We start from the raw sequence: 18,891 nt of genomic DNA on the forward strand, positions 1-18,891 counted from the left end.
CCAACTGCTGAGGGGACACGGTGTCTTCCCAAAGCTTCCTGTATGTTGTTGGCGGGACGAGGAAGGCATTGCAAACTATCAAAAAGGACAAAGAGTATCGTAGCAAACACCCACATTGCCACCACCTGGAAGTAACAACTCTGTCAGAATACTGAGGAAACAGAGCTTTGATAATAAGGAGGAATATTCGAGATAACAGTACAGTCCCCTCCCGCCACCAGTCCTGTTCCCATTTCCCAGAAGCAGTCTGCAATTTGGTATGACATTGTCCCAGTTCGTTTTTATTTTTTATTTATTTATTTATTTTTAAAAGATTTTATTTATTCATTTGACAGAGAGATCACAAGTAGGCAGAGAGAAGGGGGCGGGTGGAAGCAGGCTCCCTGCTGAGCAGAGAGCCTGATGCGGGGCTCGATCCCAGGACCCTGAGATCATGACCTGAGCTGAAGGCAGAGGCTTTAACCCACTGAGCCACCCAGGCGCCCCCAGTTCGTTTTTAATACTTGTCCACACACACAGACGTATTCCTCAGCAGTCGTTAGTATTTGGGGCTGGTGTGTGGAAGTGCTACGGAAGTGGCATCGTGGTGTGCAGCTCCAACTTGCTTTTACATTTCACGTTGTTCCTGAGCCCTGTGTTGATCGAGTTCATTCCTTTTCACCCCTGTTTAACAATTCATACCACCTTTATTTACTCTTCTCTACTGTGGAGGATATTTAGGTCATTTGCAGTTTTTCCTGATAGTGAAGTGCTAAATCGAGCCCCTGTGCACGTCTCTCCTTATGTCCGTGACTTGTTGACGTCAGACTTGTTGTACCTCCGGGATGTGCGCATGTTCATTGCCAGACGTGGTCACACTGCCCTCATGCTGGCTCCCCAGGACAGGAGTGCTCATCCTCCCCCCTCCCACACCTACTTGATAGATCAGAGGGTCAGATGACTGAGGGGTTGTGTCTCCAGAAATTGCATTTTCCTGATTAATAAAAAGGTTGAGCATATCTTCTGATGTTTATTAGCCATTCTGGGTTTCTTTCTTGGATTTTTCTGTTCATTACCCCTGACCATTTTTCCATTGAGTTTTTATACTTCTCCTGTTGATTTATAGAAGACAGGATCTTAAAGCATTGACTCTGAGGCACTTTCCTGGGTGTACCTTAGCTTTCATCTTTGGCAGGAACTGTCAATGTATAGTTGGGTAAAGGTGGCGAGCAGAGCAAGGCTGAGTTTCATTAAGCCGGTGTCAAATAAGGGAGGAGGAGGAGTAAGATAAAAATGGAGGGGGCGCCTGGGTGGCTCAGTGGGTTGAGGCCTCTGCCTTCAGCTCAGGTCATGGTCCCAGGGTCCTGGGATCGAGTCCTCCATCGGGCTCTGCTCAGAGGAGAGCCCGCTTTCCCCTCTCTCTATCTGCCTGCCTCTGCCTACTTGTGATCTGTCAAATAAATAAATAAAATCTTAAAAACAAAAAGTTAAAAATGGAGAATTTTCCTAATGGTTTTCAGAATTCAGTGAACCAAATCCTGGTACCAAATTTTAACAGGAATGAATTGCTTTTTTGTGAAGTGATAATCTGGCTCTTTTTAAAAAGAACATACTCACTTACTGCTGTATTCAGGAAGAATTCTCTTTTTTTCTTAAGATTTTATTTACTGGGGCGCCTGGGTGGCTCAGTGGGTGAAGCCTCTGCCTTCGGCTCAGGTCACGATCTCAGGGCCCTGGGATTGAGTCCCGCATCGGGCTCTCTGCTCGACAGGGAGCATGCTTCCTCCTCTCTCTCTCTGCCTGCCTCTCTGCCTACTTGTGATCTCTGTTGTCAAATAAATAAATAAAATCTTAAAAAAAAAAGAAAAGATTTTATTTATTTATTTGACAGACAGAGATCACAAGTAGGCAGAGAGTGAAGAAGGGAAGCAGGTTCCCTGCCGAGCAGAGAGCCCGGTGCGGGGCTTGATCCCAGGATCCCGGGATCGTGACCTGAACCGAAGGCAGAGTCTTTAACCCACTGAGCCACCCAGGTGCCCCCAGAAAGAATTCTTGTTTCTTGATTATTACCACTATAATTTTTTCTTTGCCCATTTTCTGGCAGAGTTGATTCAACCTCTTGCTTTGAATAGTTTGGTCAAGCGTGTCAGAACTTATTCTCCATCACTTTTCGATTACAAATTTCTCACTGCAGTCTTGCATTTGCCCTCTCTTCACGGTGACATTTGCTTATAAGTGGGCAGCAAAGTGACTGATAACGAATTTTTTTTAAGATTTTATTTATTTATTTGACAGAGATCACAAGTAGGCAGAGAGTCAGGCGGAGAGAGAGAGTCGCGGAAGCAGGCTCCCTGCTGAGCAGAGAGCGTGATGCAGGGCTTGATTCCAGGACCCTGGCATCATGACCCGAGCCGAAGGCAGAGGCTTTAACCCACTGAGCCACCCAGGTGCCCCACAAATTTTTTTTTTTTAATGGTGACCCTGGAATTCTGCCTCTAGTCCTCCAATGTCCTGATTAGCTTAAAGTTATCCGTCCCCCCAGCCAGAGAAAAACAGCATGTTTTGACCTTCTGCACCCTTTCCATTGTATTCCCCAGCAAAAACTTTGAGCACCCCTTCTTGTTTGGGCCAGTGACTTGTATGTGATTCTCTTGAACACTGGGAGCCAACTGACTCTATTACTGAGCTAGCACGAAGGACAGAATTTATAATTTCTATTTTTGTTGCTGTTGCTTTCCCTTAACCTTATTTCTATTAGGTTTGGCCTATTTTCTTTACATTCCTTTGCCAGTGGCCTTGTGTCCTAAAAATAAGAACATTCATACTTTAATTTGGCATTTTAGCATTAGGAAATACTTCTAAGTGAGAAAGGGCTAAGGTGAAAGAACTAAGACAGCCAGAAAAGTGAAATACTTAGTTATGTTCTTTTTCTCTTCTGCTTCCCTTTTGGAATCCTTTGAACTTGGGCCTGTTTTCATCCAAATGTTCAAGTGACATTTTTTTTTTTAGATCTGAAAAACTGTTGTTGGAAAAATCTAAATATAACTCTCTGGCAAGAGACCAAGGATCAAACATATTTCTCAGAAAGATAGTAACTACAGAAAAAAAAGAACCTTCTGAAGTTTTCTAGAAGAAAAGACCAGTCAGTATGACAGAGAAAAAGAGTATGGTTAACATCAAAGAGATATCAGAGTCCTGGTGGTTGTTGCTTTGAGTTTCTGCTTTTGTGCTTAAAAGTGATCACTCTTTAAAAAACATTTTACTATGGCCAGTTTTAAACAGAAAACATTAAAAAGGCAGAATAATGTAGTGAGCCCCCATATACCCATCATCACCCAGATGCAGCATTTCCCACCTCAAAGACAACCTTGTTCTCGACTCACTCTCCTCCTCCTCGTGCAGTTTGGAAGTACATCCTGTGCACTGTATGATTTGGTATTTCATTTTGTATTTCAATTTGTGAAGAGAAGGATTCTTCAATAATAATTGATATGATAGTTTTAATGGGGACCTTGTTTTTTTTTTTTAAGATTTTATTTATTTATTTGACAGGGAACACAAGCCGGGGGGAATGAGAGAGGGAGAAGCAGGCCTCTCACAGAGCAGGGAACCCAACGCAGGGCTCGATCCCAGGACCTTGGGATCATGACTCGAGCTAAAAGAAGACATTAAACAACTAGGCCACCCAGGCGCCCCTAATTGGGACCTTAATAAGGCGCACACATGGTTGTGATGAGTTGATACATCTCTTAAGCCTTTTGTCTATAGGTCCCCTTTCTTCTCTTTAACCTTATAATTTATTTGTAAAGAATACTGAGAAATCAGGTTGTTTGTCCTGTAGTCTTTTCTAGAACTTGGATTTTACTGATTGCAAGCCCATGATGTTTTACATCAATCCTATTTCCTGTAAATTGCTAGTTGAAGTTAGGGAGTTAGAAGTTCTTTTGTCAAGGAGGCGCATGATGTCTGATCACTGTTCAATGAGGTTAGCAACTGTCAAAGATCAGTGACCATATGTATTTATTTAGTAGTGGCCACAGTGTGGTGGTATTCTAAATATGTGATTTCCTCTCTCTTAGCTGTTTACATTTATAAGAGACACTTCCCTTCATCTACTGTTTGGCTACCTGGAGGTGTAGTTAGTATGGGAAAAAAAAAACCATAATAGATGCTTGGTTCTCTTCCTTTGCCTTTAAAGCCTTCTGATGGAATTAAAATTTTAAAATATTTTTGGGGGTGCCTGGGTGGCTCAGTGGGTTAAGCCTCTCCTCTGCCTTCAGCTTAGGTCATGATCTCAGGGTCTCAGGATCGAGTCCCGCATTGGGCTCTCTGTTCAGCAGGGAGCCTGCTTCTCCCACTCTCTCTGCCGGCCTCTCTATCTACCTGTGATCTCTGTCTGTCAAATAAATAAATAAAATCTTTAAAAATATATATATAAAATACTTTGAAGCTGTGACTGTTTTTATAGCTTCCATGCTCAAATGAAAGATGTAGATACAGGAGTAGACTAGAATGATAAAGCAGAAGACGGTCCCTTCTGGTTTTTTAGAGTGTGGATCTGTTGACTTTTAAAAATGCCTCATGCTTAAGCACCTCAGGATTCTTATAAAACATTATGTGTTTAATCAGAATGGTGAGCATATGGAATAAGGGGTGAAATTTTAGATTATCAAAATCATCACAAAATCACTGAACTTTCTCATTCTGAGGCAATATTCTGGGTGTTCGGGGACACGCTTGTTTTCTTTTGCTGTGTAACAAATACTGCAAACTTAGCAGCTCGACCAAAGCGCATTTATTATCTCACAGTTTTTGTGGGTCAAGAGTCCAGGCATGACTTATCTAGGATCTCTGCTTAGGGTCTTGAATGTTGTAATCAAGGTGTCAGCCGGGGATGAATTCTCATCAGAGGCTTGACCAGGGAAGGATCCACTTCCAAGCTCCTTCAGGTTGTTGGAAGTAGAATTTCCCAGCAACTGCTAAGATTTATGTAATCTAATCTTGTCCACTAATCATGGACATCTAATCACTTTTCATGCATCCCACTGGTGAGAAGCAAGTCGCAGGTCTTGTCCACACCTATAGGTAGGGGACTTCCCTAGGATTTGCCCACCACAGTAGTTTCAAAGACTTGCTTCTTATTGTCAAGAAGCTTGTAATCAAGAAAACAAGACATTCATATAAATAACAATATTTTGCATCGCACTTTGGGGAACTTATCATCGAGATCATTTTAACCAGAACAAAAAGGTATGTTCCTGATTGTTTATTCCAGTGATATCTATTTTAATAAATGATTGGAGACTGATGAAACATTCAACAGTGGGATGTTTGGGGAAATTATTATGATAAGATCAATGCTAATTTATAAAAAGGAGAAGAAAATGTTTGCCATAGTATCAGTATCATTTGGGGGGAGAAATGTGTATGGACATAAGAATGGGGGCAGGACTTTATTTACTTCCTGCATGTCCCTTTGTGGCGTTTGTTTTTTGTGGGTTTTGCTTTTGTAGTTAAAAATGAAACCTAAGGGACGCCTGGGTGGCTCAGTTGGTTAAGCAGCTGCCTTCGGCTCAGGTCATGATCCTGGAGCGTCCTGGGATCGAGTCCCGCATCGGGCTCCTTGCTCAGCAGGGAGCCTGCTTCTGCCTCTGCCATTCTGTCTGCCTGTGCTCGCTCTCTCTCCCTCTCTCCCTCTGATAAATAAATAAAAATCTAAAAAAAAAAATAAAAATAAAAATAAAAAAAAAATGAAACCTAAAATCTAATAAAGAGGATTGCGAAAGTATCCTATAATGAGTCGACTTGCAGTCAAAGTACACATCACTCAGAATACACTCCCTGATACCTTTTTCCCCTCAGTGGTACAAATAATTGAGCAGACTATTCCTGTAGGTAAAGAATGAATGAACTCTTCGTACAACTGAAGTCGCTGTGAGTTCCGACCAGTGGAAACTTTGATTTATATTCCTGTTCTTTCCATATGTTAATAATGATGACTAATTTTTAGGAAGATACCTATAATAAGAATTTATTAGAATTTGTTAGTTAGGACACGGGTGACTTAGTCACTTAAGTGTCCGATTCTTGATCTCAGCTCAGGTCTTGACGTCAGGGTTTGAGTTCAAGCGCCACATTGGGCTCCATGCTGGGCAAACTGATCTTGACTTCACAGAGCCATCAGATAAGTAAAAGTCTGGTCAAATATGAAAAATAACCCGTATAGGGGCACCTGGTGGCTCAGTTCTTAAATGTCTGCCTTTAGCTCAGGTCATGATCCTAGGTCCTGGCATCAAGTCCCGAGTCGGGCTCCCTGCTCAGCGGGAAGCCTGCTTCTCCCTCTCCCACTCCCCCGTTTGTGTTCCCTCTCTTCGCTGTGTCTTTCTCTGCCAAATAAATAAAAATAAAATCTTTAAAAAAAAAAAGAAGAAGAACCCATACATACTCAGATCTCTTCCTAGTGTAGATGCAGAGATACTCAAGGACTCTTTGTAGAACCTATAGCATATAGCAAAGGTATTTAGGTTAGTTTAAAGGACAGTGTGACCTTCAGAAGAATATATAGTGAGTCACAATTCATATTTTTGCCTCCGTTTACTAAAGATAATTTTAAATTACCCTGATGTTTTATTTAGATGTTACGTAACAAATTTTCAGTTAATACCATGGAGGGAGGTCTGTTAATGAATGCATAAAGGTACTGTTAATCTCCCCAAAATCTAATTGAGATAAAAGAAAAAGGTCTTTATACCAGATAACTTTAGAAACCTGTGCATGGAGCTCCTGGGTGGCTCAGTGGGTTAAGCCTCTGCCTTCGGCTCAGGTCATGATCTCAAGGTTCTGGGATGGAGCCCTACATCGGGCTCTGCTCAGCAGGGAGCCAGCTTCCCCCTCTCTCTCTCTGCCTGCCTCTCTGCCTACTTGTGCCGTCTCTCTCTCTGTCAAATACATAAATAAAATCTTAAAAAAGAAAGAAACCTGTGAATGGGTAGTAGAATGCCCCCGTTTAGTTTTGTAACCTCCACGATCATAAAACAGCTCTGTTCTGCCTAGCCTCAAGGACGGTCCTGAGTTCCAGGACTTTGCAGAGAAACCTTGCGTTTGCGTGTGAGGAGAAGATCAGGACCAGAGATGGGGGAAGGATGGGGTTGGGAAGGAAGATACGAAGCACATCTAGCCCTGCCATGGTGGTGCCCACGTGGCTGTTCATGTCTCTGGTCAGTAGCCCGGCAAAGCAGATGACACCACATCTCACTTGCAGGTATCGACTGGGCTCCCAAGAGTGACCGCATCGTCACTTGTGGGGCAGACCGCAATGCCTACGTCTGGAGTCAGAAAGATGGTGTCTGGAAGCCAACCCTGGTGATCCTGAGAATTAATCGTGCAGCGACTTTTGTCAAGTGGTCCCCGCTAGAGAACAAATTTGCTGTGGGAAGTGGAGCACGACTCATTTCTGTTTGTTACTTTGAGTCTGAAAATGACTGGTGAGCAATATCTGAGTATTTTTTATTTCTCTCTGTGGAATTATACATTTGACCACTGCATTCTGATGACTTCTTGAAGCACTGGGTGAAGGTTTGACTGTAACTTCAATGTTTCCTCATCTGGGGATTTTTTCCCCCCCTCTGAAGCTCTCTGTTCCCTCTGAGCAGTTTTCCTTCCTGTGTGCACGTTGAGTCAAATCTCACATTTCTCATGTCGATACAGACCTGTGGTCCTGTGTCCTGATCTCCTAACTGGCAGGTTCAATAGGATGCTCCCACTCTTCCCATTCGATGTCCAAATTGTCTTCTTACTCCTACAGGTAAATCATAAACTTGAGAGATTCCCATGCATAACCTGAGGGATAATTTTTTTTCCCCACTGTCTCTGTCTACTTAAAATATCTGAGATTCCTGCAGATAACAAAGTGTTTCTTTAAAATTTATTGGCTAACCAAATCTCTGTCTTAGTGTAATATTTTATTCATTTACACTGTTGGAGTAAAAATTGACCAGAATCTTGGAACTACAGTCTGCCTGTTGTACTTTCTGGATAAATCACTTGTAGCCGAGCCACTCAAAATACAGAGACTGATTTGATCGCAAAGTGACTCATTTTACCTGATCTTTCTCATTTACTTTGATAAGAAAATGACTCCGCTCTGTGAGGCACACATTCACAAAGGATGGGAAATAGCCCGCATCTTGGAATTCTCATTCAGTGCGGATCTGGCAGTGTTTGTATTTGGACTAAAAATAGCAGAGCACACATTACTCTTTGTGTCAGTGGTACTGTTTGCTTTCCGCTGAAACAGTGAAAGGAACGGATTAGATTATGTTTTGTGAGATTTAGTGAAATCTCACAAATTTTGATTCTTTGGAAAGAAAGTCTGTGAATTTGCAGTAAGACTAAATTATGAATTTAAGAACTGTGTTTTTCTTTCAAGTGTGTGTAAAAATAAGCCTAACAAAGCTCTGCCTGCCAAAAATCATTTTAGGAGAGGACTCACTGAAATGGATAGATAAAAACTTTCCTTCCTAGGTAATGTTCAACCTCAGAGTTTGCTCACATTTTTATTCATTGAAAAATAGTCTCAAATATAGAGAGATTGGGCTGTTCTGTAGTACAAGGTATTGTCACTTGAACAAGCTGTGTGTCCAGGGAAGTTTCTCAGCTGTAGAACAACATTTCACTGGAGTGATGTGAATAAAACAATCTCTAAAAGCCTTTAAAATAACCCCATTATAAGCAAGTCAGAATACTGTCTGTTTTTCAGAAGGAAATTTTTTAGATAGGTTCCTAAGAGATTCTGTGGAAGAGTAATTTGGCATTCAAGGATGGGCATTCAGCTTGATATTAAGTTTCTCGGCTCTTTTTTTTCTTTTTTTTTTAAGATTTATTTATTTATTTGACAGAAATCACATGTAGGTAAAAAGGAAGGCAGAGAGAGAGAGGAGGAAGCAGGCTCTCCGCTGAGAAGAGAGCCTGATGCGGGGCTCGATCCCAGGATCCTAGGATCATGACCTGAGCCAAAGGCAGAGGCTTTAACCCACTGAGCCACCCAGGCGCCCCAAAGTCTCTCGGTTCTTAAAAAGCACAGCATGATTGGTTTTTAAGCAGCAGTTTAGGGGCAGAAATTGAATTAGCGAAGCCAGAATAATGACTGATCTCAGACATAAATAAACTTTTCGAGCGGAGTTAGAGAATTAGAACCTCTAACAGGAGATTGTGAATTTCTTGGTTGTGATTTTTCTGGAAAAAAAATACATAAATACTAATACTAATAATAATTTGCTGCTTCACAGAGACGTAGAAAGGAAATTGAGCTATTTTGCCAGCCAAACTTAACCCAAGATGAAATAACAGGTCACTGAGTATTTGTAATAAAAATTTAAGTAATTTCAAACCCCAGATTTTATTTTAAAGATTAAAGTTAGGTGTAATCTGAAACTCTGTGGGCAGTATCCAGAGTTCCTCCGTAAATATAGTTACTCATGGGGGTCCCCTCATTGCCGGAAGGCTCAGAACTGACTACTGTGATAAGAGAACGTCGAGGCCTAAAAGAACAGAAAGGACTATTTATGGCTCTTCTTCCTCTCTTGGCAGAGGACCTGGTCTCCACATGTGTATCACCTGACACACCTTTGTGAGGCCCTGTGCGAACTGTTGCTCGATGTGTGAATAAACTGAAATGGATTTTCTCCTTTTGTAGGTGGGTAAGCAAGCACATTAAAAAGCCGATTCGCTCCACGGTCCTCAGCTTGGATTGGCATCCCAACAACGTCTTGCTGGCAGCAGGATCCTGCGATTTCAAATGCAGGTGGGAACCCACGAGAACTGGTAGAATTGATCTGTTCCTTGTTCGTCTTTCAGATATTTTTCAGGTTCCTCTTCTTTGCAAGGTACTGTGCTAAGCACCATGAGGGTACTGTGCTAAGCACCAGGAGGGACTCAGAGATGGAAGGAGCTTATGATCTAGGAAAGCAAACACAGAAGTCTCAGGGGGTGGGGAGTGGACTTGGAGGTGCAGGAGGAGTGGGGCGCACAGGTGGGGCCGGGGAGGTTTTCCGTAGGCGGAACATTGTGTTTGGAGCAGAGGTGTAGTGGCCCTTGGACTCCGGTGTTATTTCTCATTTCATAACCCAGGCAGAGACTCATCAAATTCCAGGCTGAAGCGGAGATGAACAAGACAGCTGAAAGTGCTCTGCTGAGCTATTACTATGTTCTTCCTTTTGGGTTCAAGCTTCTTATTTGTTGTTAGCATGAGACTGGAAGAAACAGAGCCGCTTTGCTAAGAGCTTTAAGGATCATACAGTGTAATTGCTTTTTACGGTTATTTTTTTTTTTTTTTTTTAAGATTTTATTTATTTATTTGTCAGAGAGAGAGAGAGAGAATGAGTGCGGGAGAACACAAGCAGGCAGAGCGGCAGGCAGAGGCAGAGAGAGAAGCAGGCTCCCCACTGAGCAAGGAGCCCAATGCGGGACTCGATCCCAGGACTCTGGGATCATGACCCGAGCCGAAGGCAGTGGCTTAACCAACTGAGCCACCCAGGTGTCCCTTTTTACGGTTATTCTTTACCAAGAAGGCTTTTTTTTCCCTTATCCAAAAGAAAAGCATATAAATGTTACTTCACATTGACAGTATGGTGGGTTGGGAAATGGGTTGCATCTTTCTTTAGTAGGCTATTTGGAGAATTTCCAGAAAACCTGGCTAGTGATTTATATCCAAGAATATCCAAGGGTTTGGGTGTTTTTTTGTTTTTTGTTTTTTTTTAAAGATGTGTGTGGGAATTTGCATGTGGAGTGGGGATACAGCAGCATCAAGGCACTCTTTGGGAAAAGATTGGTTCTTCTGCTTAAGAGCCAGTGTAGGGCGCCTGCGTGGCTCAGCAGGTTGAGCCTCTGCCTTCGGCTCAGGTCATGATCTCAGGGTCCTGGAATCGAGCCCCGCATCGGGCTGTCTGCTCCATGAGGAGTCTGCTTTCCCCTTTTCTCCGCCTGCCTTTCTGCCTACTTGTGATCTCTGTCAAATAAATAAAAAATTTTAGGGGCGCCTGGGTGGCTCAGTGGGTTAAGCCGCTGCCTTCGGCTCAGGTCATGATCTCCTGGGATCGAGTCCTGGGATCGAGTCCCGCATCGGGCTCTCTGCTCAGCCCTCAGCAGGGAGCCTGCTTCCTCCTCTCTCTCTCTGCCTACTTGTGATCTCTCTCTGTCAAATAAATAAAATCTTAAAAAAAAATAATAAATAAATAAATAAATAAAAATTTTTTAAAATCTTAAAAAAAAAAGAACCAGTATAACGGCATAGACATTCTTTAGGAGAATTTAGGAGTTTCAGTTTCATTGTCTGATATGTTACCCAGAGTCATTCTGATTCCCTCGAAGAATGGAACTTAATGAACCGTACCGCTTGAATTATTAGACTGTATCTACAAAATCTGGAAATAGGTTGCTAATTCTTTTGATAGTACTGATTTACAGAAATGAACTTCACTTTGACCTGTGGTCCTGTGTCCTGTTGAATTCACGCTCTTGAGTTCACGAATGAGAACCGCCCGTTCTGTCCCAGCGTCTGAGGACGAGAGCAGTGACCGTTGTGATGCTGACTTAAGGCCCAGTGGTTCTGAGTCTCATAAACACAGAGGACAGACTGACGGGTGCCAGAGAGACGGAGGGTTAAGGGGATGGGCAAAATGGGTGAAGAGGAGTGGGAGGTACAGGCTTCCAGTGACAGAGTAAGTCACAAGGATGACATGGAACATAGGGACATGGCCAGAGCCTCGTACGATGACAGGTGGCAGCTACACTTGCAGCGAGTGCGGTGTACGGTGTAGAGAAGTTGAATCACTAGCTGTACACCTGAAACTCGGCTAATACTGTGTGTCAGCTGTGTTCAAATGCAAGAAAGTGAAGCCCAGAGATTCCAAGGTCATGTCCTCGAACAGATAACTCACTGTGCTCCTCCATTCCCCAGAGCTGCTGCTGTCATGGTCATTTCAGGGCAAATATCTCAGATCACTTTTAGGAGTCTTTAGGTCCAGAGGCTCTTGAGAGAAGCTCCAGGAAGTAGAATTAGTGGTGCATTCCCAGTGGCTCTTTCTCCCTCCCTTTTCTGGATTCTGCATCCAGACCTCCTCATACACAGCTTCTTGGAATTCAGGAGGGAAAGACTGCTGACAGCTGGCCATAAAGGAGACCCTCCTTCACCCCAGACTGGTCACAGAGACTGGACAGTGAGCCCCAACAGCATGATGGCCTGAGTGAGAGCCTGCCCACTCTCACTGGCTTCCCTTGGCTTCCTCTTTGGATGTCCCTTTGTTTAAATGGGTTAATGCCATCAGTTTATTGCAGTGTGGCACATAGTTTCTTCTCCTGTTTGGCCTGTGGGCTTCCTGGAATACTGTGTTGGAAATGATAGTGAAGTAGACAGGAAAGAATGCTGTGCTCACTTAGCAAGGTCAGCCGCATGCAAGGGAGGGGCGGGACAGCAAGATCCTCCCCGAGAACGTGGGCTCAGGGAGAGGACTTTTGTCCTTCTTTTAGAACTTCTAGAACTGCACCCCTAGAGCACCATAGGTCTCCTCGTGTACCCTCCGATTGAGTGCATTTGGCCAGACTCAGATGGGCCTGCAGGCGGCCCTTAGAACCAAGTCTTAGTGGAGCGCCTGAGTGGCTCAGTGGGTTAAGCCTCTGCCTTCAGCTCAGGCCATGGTCTCAGGGTCTTGGGATCGAGCCCCGCATCAGGTTCTCTGCTTGGCAGGAAGTCTGCTTCCCCCTCTCTCTCTGCCTGCCTCTCTGCCTACTTGTGATCTCTCTCTCTGTGTCAAATAAATAAAACCTTTTTTTAAAAAAAAAAAAAAAAAGAACCAAGTCTTAAGAGTTTTGTGGATGTGACTTTGTCATGTTTTACTTTTTAAGGCTCAATCTCTGCATTCTGAGACACCTTAGAGCAGCTGCCCGTGGCCTGTTTCTGTATACATAAATTTTCATTGACCTTTTTCCTTCTTTCCTGCCCCTAAACTGTAGAGTGTTTTCTGCCTACATTAAAGAAGTGGACGAAAAGCCAGCCAGTACGCCCTGGGGCAGCAAGATGCCTTTTGGTCAGCTGATGTCAGAGTTCGGGGGCAGCGGCACCGGCGGCTGGGTGCATGGGGTCAGCTTCTCTGCCAGCGGAAGCCGCCTGGCCTGGGTCAGCCATGACAGCACCGTGTCCGTTGCTGACGCCTCAAAAAGCGTGCAGTGAGTATTTGCCTTTCGCTTGGAGTTAGGGAGTGGTTTGGGGCTAAGGCCGTCCTTCCCTGGAGGTAAACGCAGGATGTGAGCTTAAAAATGTGGCCCAGAACTGCAGGGCCGCCTTTAAAGTCACCGATACACATTCAGATTGTCCGTTTGGGGAAACTTTTTAAAGAGTTAGAGCTCAGGGGCGCCTGGGTGGCTCAGTGGGTTAAAGCCTCTGCCTTCGGCTCAGGTCATGATCCCAGGGTCCTGGGATCCAGCCCGGCATCGGGCTCTCTGCTCAGCAGGGAGCCTGCTTCCCCCCTCCCTCTGCCTGCCTCTCTGCCTACTTGTGATCTCTGTCTGTCAAACAAATAAATAAATCTTTAAAAAAAAAAAAAAGAGTTAGAGCTCACTTCCAGAAACACTTCTTCATGGAGGTGGTGCGGTGTGGTGGTTTCTTTGAGGGACGCTCCTGATTTGCCGCTAATGAGAGTTCCTTCGGATTGTCACTTGGTCTGTTAGTGTGACTCCCTCACAGCAGGTCCCTGTCATCCAGCAGTCAGGTAGGAGATAAAGTCCTTACTGTGTGTAGTCCGTGAGCAGTGACTCCATTAATTTGGAATTCCATTCAGTAATACATAAAACCCTGATACCAGTTCCTCTGGAGTGTGCCAGAAGAACTTGAATTGTAATGACTCATTTGTGAGGGAGGCACCTGGATAGCGTTCAAAGAGCACGAGGCATCTTGTCACACGTCAGAATTTTTTTTTTTTAAACACATCAGAATTTATATCTGCTCATCATATGCTGGAGGAAGAGAGACAATGATTGAAATTCTTTCCCTTTAATAGGAATCTTTGTTCTCTCCTGGTGAATCCTTTTCCATTGGCAGCGAAAGGTTATGCACCTTAAAAGGTTCCTAACTTGTTAACCTGTGTGCTGAGAACTGGTCACATCAGGTGTCTCTGCCTCCCTCTGCCTCACAGTGACGACAAAGTGACATGTCAGAGATGATATTTTCCTGATAACTGGATTGAGTTGGGTTTATTTTATTTACTTTTTTTTAACATCATAATAAATGGTGTAATCTTCCAGATTTCTGTACAAGTATAGGCACTTAACATATCTTTTCATTTTGAACACAAATGGGATTATGTTGTACATTTTGTACAGTAATTTTTCTGTCATTCAGTTTTGATGTCATGGTTATTTGATTTGGATATAATTTATTATAATGCGTAATAATCTCTTAGCATATGCTTATTACAGCCCCCGTCTGCCCTCATATTGATTTATGATTTGGCTTTTCTGGTCCTGCAAGTCAGGTCAGATCCTCTACGCTTCCCCTTCTCAAACATAAATATTACATGTGAAAGGAGCCAAGTGTGCTATATAGTAAGGCCTTAAAATGAGGTGCTAGGCCTTTAATTAAATTCCAGTGGTATTGGGGTATGGGTGGGTGGGGGGGTGGGCTCCCCTGAGATATAGTTTTCAAAACGCATCATCTTCTACATGAAGTTCCGCGATCCTAAGTCATCGACCACTATGTTTGCCTGCCGTGTGTGTGTGGCCTCTTGGCCAGGTGCTGGCAGACAACGTACTAAGGATGTGGGCACACACACCCTCCCAGCTCTTCTGTCTGGGAGCTCCCGGCCAGCCAAGATGCGTATTCACTGGTGGCCCCAGCTCCTCCCCCAGAGCCCGGCAGAGAGGAGAAGGGAGTCTCCTAGATGTTTGTGCCCAACCTCTGGAGCCCACAGTGAGCACAGGCAAGGCGAGGAAGGGGGGACAAGGCATTCAGTCATGAGTGACCGTGACACCCAGAGTGCTAGGTGGTCGGAGGAGAAGCCACTTCAGGCTGAAGAGGTCCAGGAAAGCTTCATGGAGATGATCAGATGAGCTGAGCGTCAGAGACCGGGGTGGATTGTGGTGGACAAGCAAAAGACAGCATGTTTGTAAAGGGTGTGGGAGCAAAAACAGAGCCAGGAAAGAAGGAGGACTCCCTGGGGACCAGTTTGTCATGGGGTGAGGGGGCGGGACTCAGAGCAGGGCGTGGGCCAGAGAGGGCCAGAGGACTCTTTCTACAGTGACCCCAGGGCCGTGTCATGCTTGGGATTCCCCAAAGTCCAGGTCATGGGGCTCCTCGTAGGCATACGTGTTCATTTGCACCACACAAGCCCTTGTGAAAATGGGTCCTTTTCATCTGCTGTGTCTATAAAGAAGCTGCGCGCTCTGTTCCCATCTCAGTTTAACAATTGTTCTTGTGTTCAGGGTCTCAACTCTGAAAACAGAGTTCCTGCCCCTCCTGAGTGTGTCATTCGTCTCCGAGAATAGCGTTGTAGCCGCGGTAAGTAATTCTCCATTCTCCCTTGTAGTACACTGTGTTTAGTTCTCCAGAACAGGAACGGTGCGTGCTCTGTGACTTGGCGCACTGGCGTGAACCAGAACAGCCTTGCAGAGTGGGAGATGTCCCCAGCGTGCACGTTCTGCCCGGGGGTCGGTGGGTGGGCAGCGTACGCCCCGACTCCTGACTGAGACCTCGTTTCAGGGCCATGACTGCTGCCCAATGCTCTTTAACTACGATGACCGTGGCTGCTTGACCTTCGTCTCCAAACTAGACATTCCAAAACAGAGCATTCAGCGCAACATGTCTGCCATGGAACGCTTCCGCAACATGGACAAGAGGGCCACAACCGAGGACCGCAACACAGCCTTGGAGACGCTGCACCAGAATAGCATCACGTACGTGCCGCCCCGCTGCCTGGGGCCCCTGGGAGCCACCTTTAGCCAGGGCCCTGACCACAGGGAGAAGTGTTTGGTGACGAGGATGCCCGTCTTCCTCTGCTTGTTTCCTGACTGGGTCCCTAGGCAAGTTGTGCGTGCTGTGTGCCCACACATTGCTTCGGGGGCAGGAGCAGAGGGACGTCTGTAGCTCCCCGACTGCGGGCTCTTACTCTCAGCTTGGGACAGAGTGAGCCGCCCCCTCCTAGGCATTCTGTCCTTTGAGGTGCGGCTGGTACTTGGCATCCCCTGTGAGCAGCGCTGAGCCTCCCCGGCGACAGTAAGCTGGCGAGTCTTTCGGTGGAGCCTCGCCTAGGGCTCGCTTTCTCCAACCCTGATTGAGAACAAAACGAGACCTTCCTGAATGTTATGGTCCCCTGGCGGTGAACGGATGACGGAAGGCTCGTTATACGCTGCTTAGAAAGCTAATTCCAGCTGTCGTTTCAACCATGGATTTCAGGTGATACATACCAGTAAGAAGATCATTTAATTAAATGGAATTCTTTGATATCATGTGGCCAAACCAAGGAGTTTCTTGACTTCAGTTTTTCGTCAGGTGCCTATGAACTGTTTGTCATTCCCCCCCTCCCCCACCCAGGAAGCTTGTTTTTTTCCTAAATCTAGAGGAGAGAGGTAGTCTGTTCTCGATATTTTCACTGACAGTGGTCAGAGTTTAGGTCCCATAAGATTTTCTCTTTTTTAATAGACCTTTTGTCTTGAGAGACTTTCATTGTGGTGATGATGGCGGGAACAAGAATGGAAACCTCTAGACTTTGCCTTTGAGAGAATTTTGGAACGTAGGTCGTGCTTGTCACGTTCAGTGGAGTGGGCCACTGGATTTAAAATGGACCGAAATGTCTGTGCTCTACTGGAAAGTAATAACTTGAAGGCATAGGAAGTCTTCTCATGCTTCAAGTTTGTCTTGAATAACTTTCAAAGTTATTTATTGTGAATTTCTCTGAAGCTTCTCTGTAGACTGCGTATCAGGAAGGAAACAGCTCTCATTCCGTCTTCCAGAATTCCTGGTTAAAAATAAAAAGGCTTGCATATTGGCAGATTTGCCTTTATTTGCAGTTATTAAGTTCTCTTTGTCCTTAAGCAAAGGGTCAGCAAACTTTTCCTATAAGGAACCAGAGAGTAAATATTTTTGGCTCTGAGCCAGCCTCTGTCACAACTACTGACATCCGTGATGGCGTGTAAGCCCTTGGCAATACGTATGTAAATGCACGTGGGTGTCTCAGTAAAAGCTTACAGACACTGAAATTTGAATTTCCAAATAATTTTCATGTAACCAAATAATAGTCTTAATTTTTTGTGTGACCATCTAAAATCATTAAAGCTGTTCTTAGGTCACAGGCTGTATAGAAACAGGCTACGTGTGCCATAGTTTTGCCATCTCCTTCCCCAGAGGGAATGTTCTAGACATTTCACGGGAGAAAGGAAAATTACTCTCTGAGCTATGGAATTTTCTCGTAAGTTTTTCAGATACTTAGGCTGAGACAACTTGTTTCATTCATCTGTTCCTCTGCGCTTCCTGCTTGGAATCTTCTGGTGCCTGCGTGTTGCTCACATTTACAATGGTTCATTTCAAATGCAGGGCGAGAGCTTGACTTACAGGCCCTGCTTGTCTCAGAGGACGATTTGGGGGTTTTTGTTCGGAGCCAGCTGGGTTTCAGTCATGCTTCACCCCGCCTCTGGTTTGTTTTTGTTTTGAATTGTTTCCATTCTCGTCATTGCTGTGGTCCTGCCTACGCTCTGCTCCCAGACGGTGTGCCTGCTGCGTGACCTGGCTTGTCCTGCCCCTCCGCGTCCCAACACTCAGTCCACCTTCCTACCTTTTCAGTCTTGGCTTTTCTGGACATCCGGGAGTGAGATGCATTTCAGTATTTTCTGCTTCTGATTGCTGTAGCTAATATCGATGGACAACTTAACACTGAGGAATTGGGGAATTGGTTGCCTTAAAACGCCCATAGGCCATTTAGTCAGGGAGATTGGGGCCTGCTCCCCCCACATACCTGACGGTCTCTCTTTTTGCTTTCTTTCAGTCAAGTGTCTATTTATGAAGTGGACAAGCAAGATTGTCGCAAATTTTGCACTACTGGCATCGATGGAGCCATGACAATTTGGGATTTCAAGGTATTTTCTGCTTTTCAGAAGAAACCATGTTTGCGTTAAAACTTCCTGTGACAAGAATGTTTCTCATTTCTTGGGACAAAATGTCACATCCAGGGCACATCAGAAACAGAGAACATTGGATTGTAGTTGTCTTTAAAACCTGAGAGTCTGGGCGTGTAGCTGGCTGAGTCAGCAGAGCGACTGTTGATCTCGGGGTCATGAGTTCAAGCCCCACATTGGGCGTCCAGCTTCCTTAAAAAAAAGAAACTTAAAACCTGAAAGCCATGAGGAGAAAAGCAGACTTTCCCAGTGAGGTGGGATACATCGTTCTAGATGTCCATTTTGTCCATGAAGGAAAACTCGAGTGTTTTCTCTAGTAGGCCCTGCGTCGAGCCCCCAGTCTGTTAAACCACGTAGATATATTTTCACGGTTTACACTAATCAGTCTAACAAACGTTCATGAAATAACTGTTGGGTGCCAGGCCTGTTACTAGTATCACCGAGGATATTAGGGTGAAAGAGCCCTCAGAGGGCTTGTCTGGTGGAAGGGGCAGTGTTCTCTGGAGCTCCGGAAGGGAAGCCAGTGCCTGTTTCTACACTGAGAAGGCGGGGAGGGTGCGTGAGTGCCAGCCCTGCGGAGGAGATGGGCTTGAGCTGCATCTCCGGATGCGCGGGGAGTTCGGGGCCCGCAGGGGTGAGGCCGAGCCGCCCGAGCTGCGGGAGCAGCGGGTGCAGACCAGCTGAGCTCGGAGCATGCGCCGGTGTGAGGCTGCGCCAGTGCTTTGGGCTGTGGTGTGGGTCCCGCGGAAGCTCAAG

General features: G+C 45.1%; 1 protein-coding gene and 1 long non-coding RNA gene across 2 annotated transcripts in view; one reads left to right on the forward strand and one right to left on the reverse strand.

The window, feature by feature from the left end:
* Window positions 1-18,891, forward strand: part of ARPC1A (actin related protein 2/3 complex subunit 1A) — a 30,698-nt gene that overhangs the window by 10,296 nt on the left and 1,511 nt on the right. The window contains exons 4-9 of the mRNA XM_082712778.1: window positions 7,241-7,463; window positions 9,674-9,781; window positions 12,988-13,200; window positions 15,451-15,526; window positions 15,728-15,921; window positions 18,006-18,096. Coding sequence (XP_082568904.1) covers window positions 7,241-7,463; window positions 9,674-9,781; window positions 12,988-13,200; window positions 15,451-15,526; window positions 15,728-15,921; window positions 18,006-18,096 — 905 coding nt within the window. The remainder of the gene's footprint in view (window positions 1-7,240; window positions 7,464-9,673; window positions 9,782-12,987; window positions 13,201-15,450; window positions 15,527-15,727; window positions 15,922-18,005; window positions 18,097-18,891) is intronic.
* LOC309854087 lies at window positions 466-7,241 on the reverse strand. The gene is made up of 3 exons (XR_014306089.1): window positions 5,737-7,241; window positions 2,009-5,505; window positions 466-1,646 (listed from the first exon to the last, which is right to left on the reverse strand). It is a non-coding gene; the product is annotated as an uncharacterized lncRNA (long non-coding RNA).

The sequence above is a fragment of the Mustela nivalis genome (genome assembly GCF_964662115.1).
Source record: "Mustela nivalis genome assembly, chromosome: 19".
Lineage (NCBI taxonomy): Eukaryota > Metazoa > Chordata > Mammalia > Carnivora > Mustelidae > Mustela > Mustela nivalis.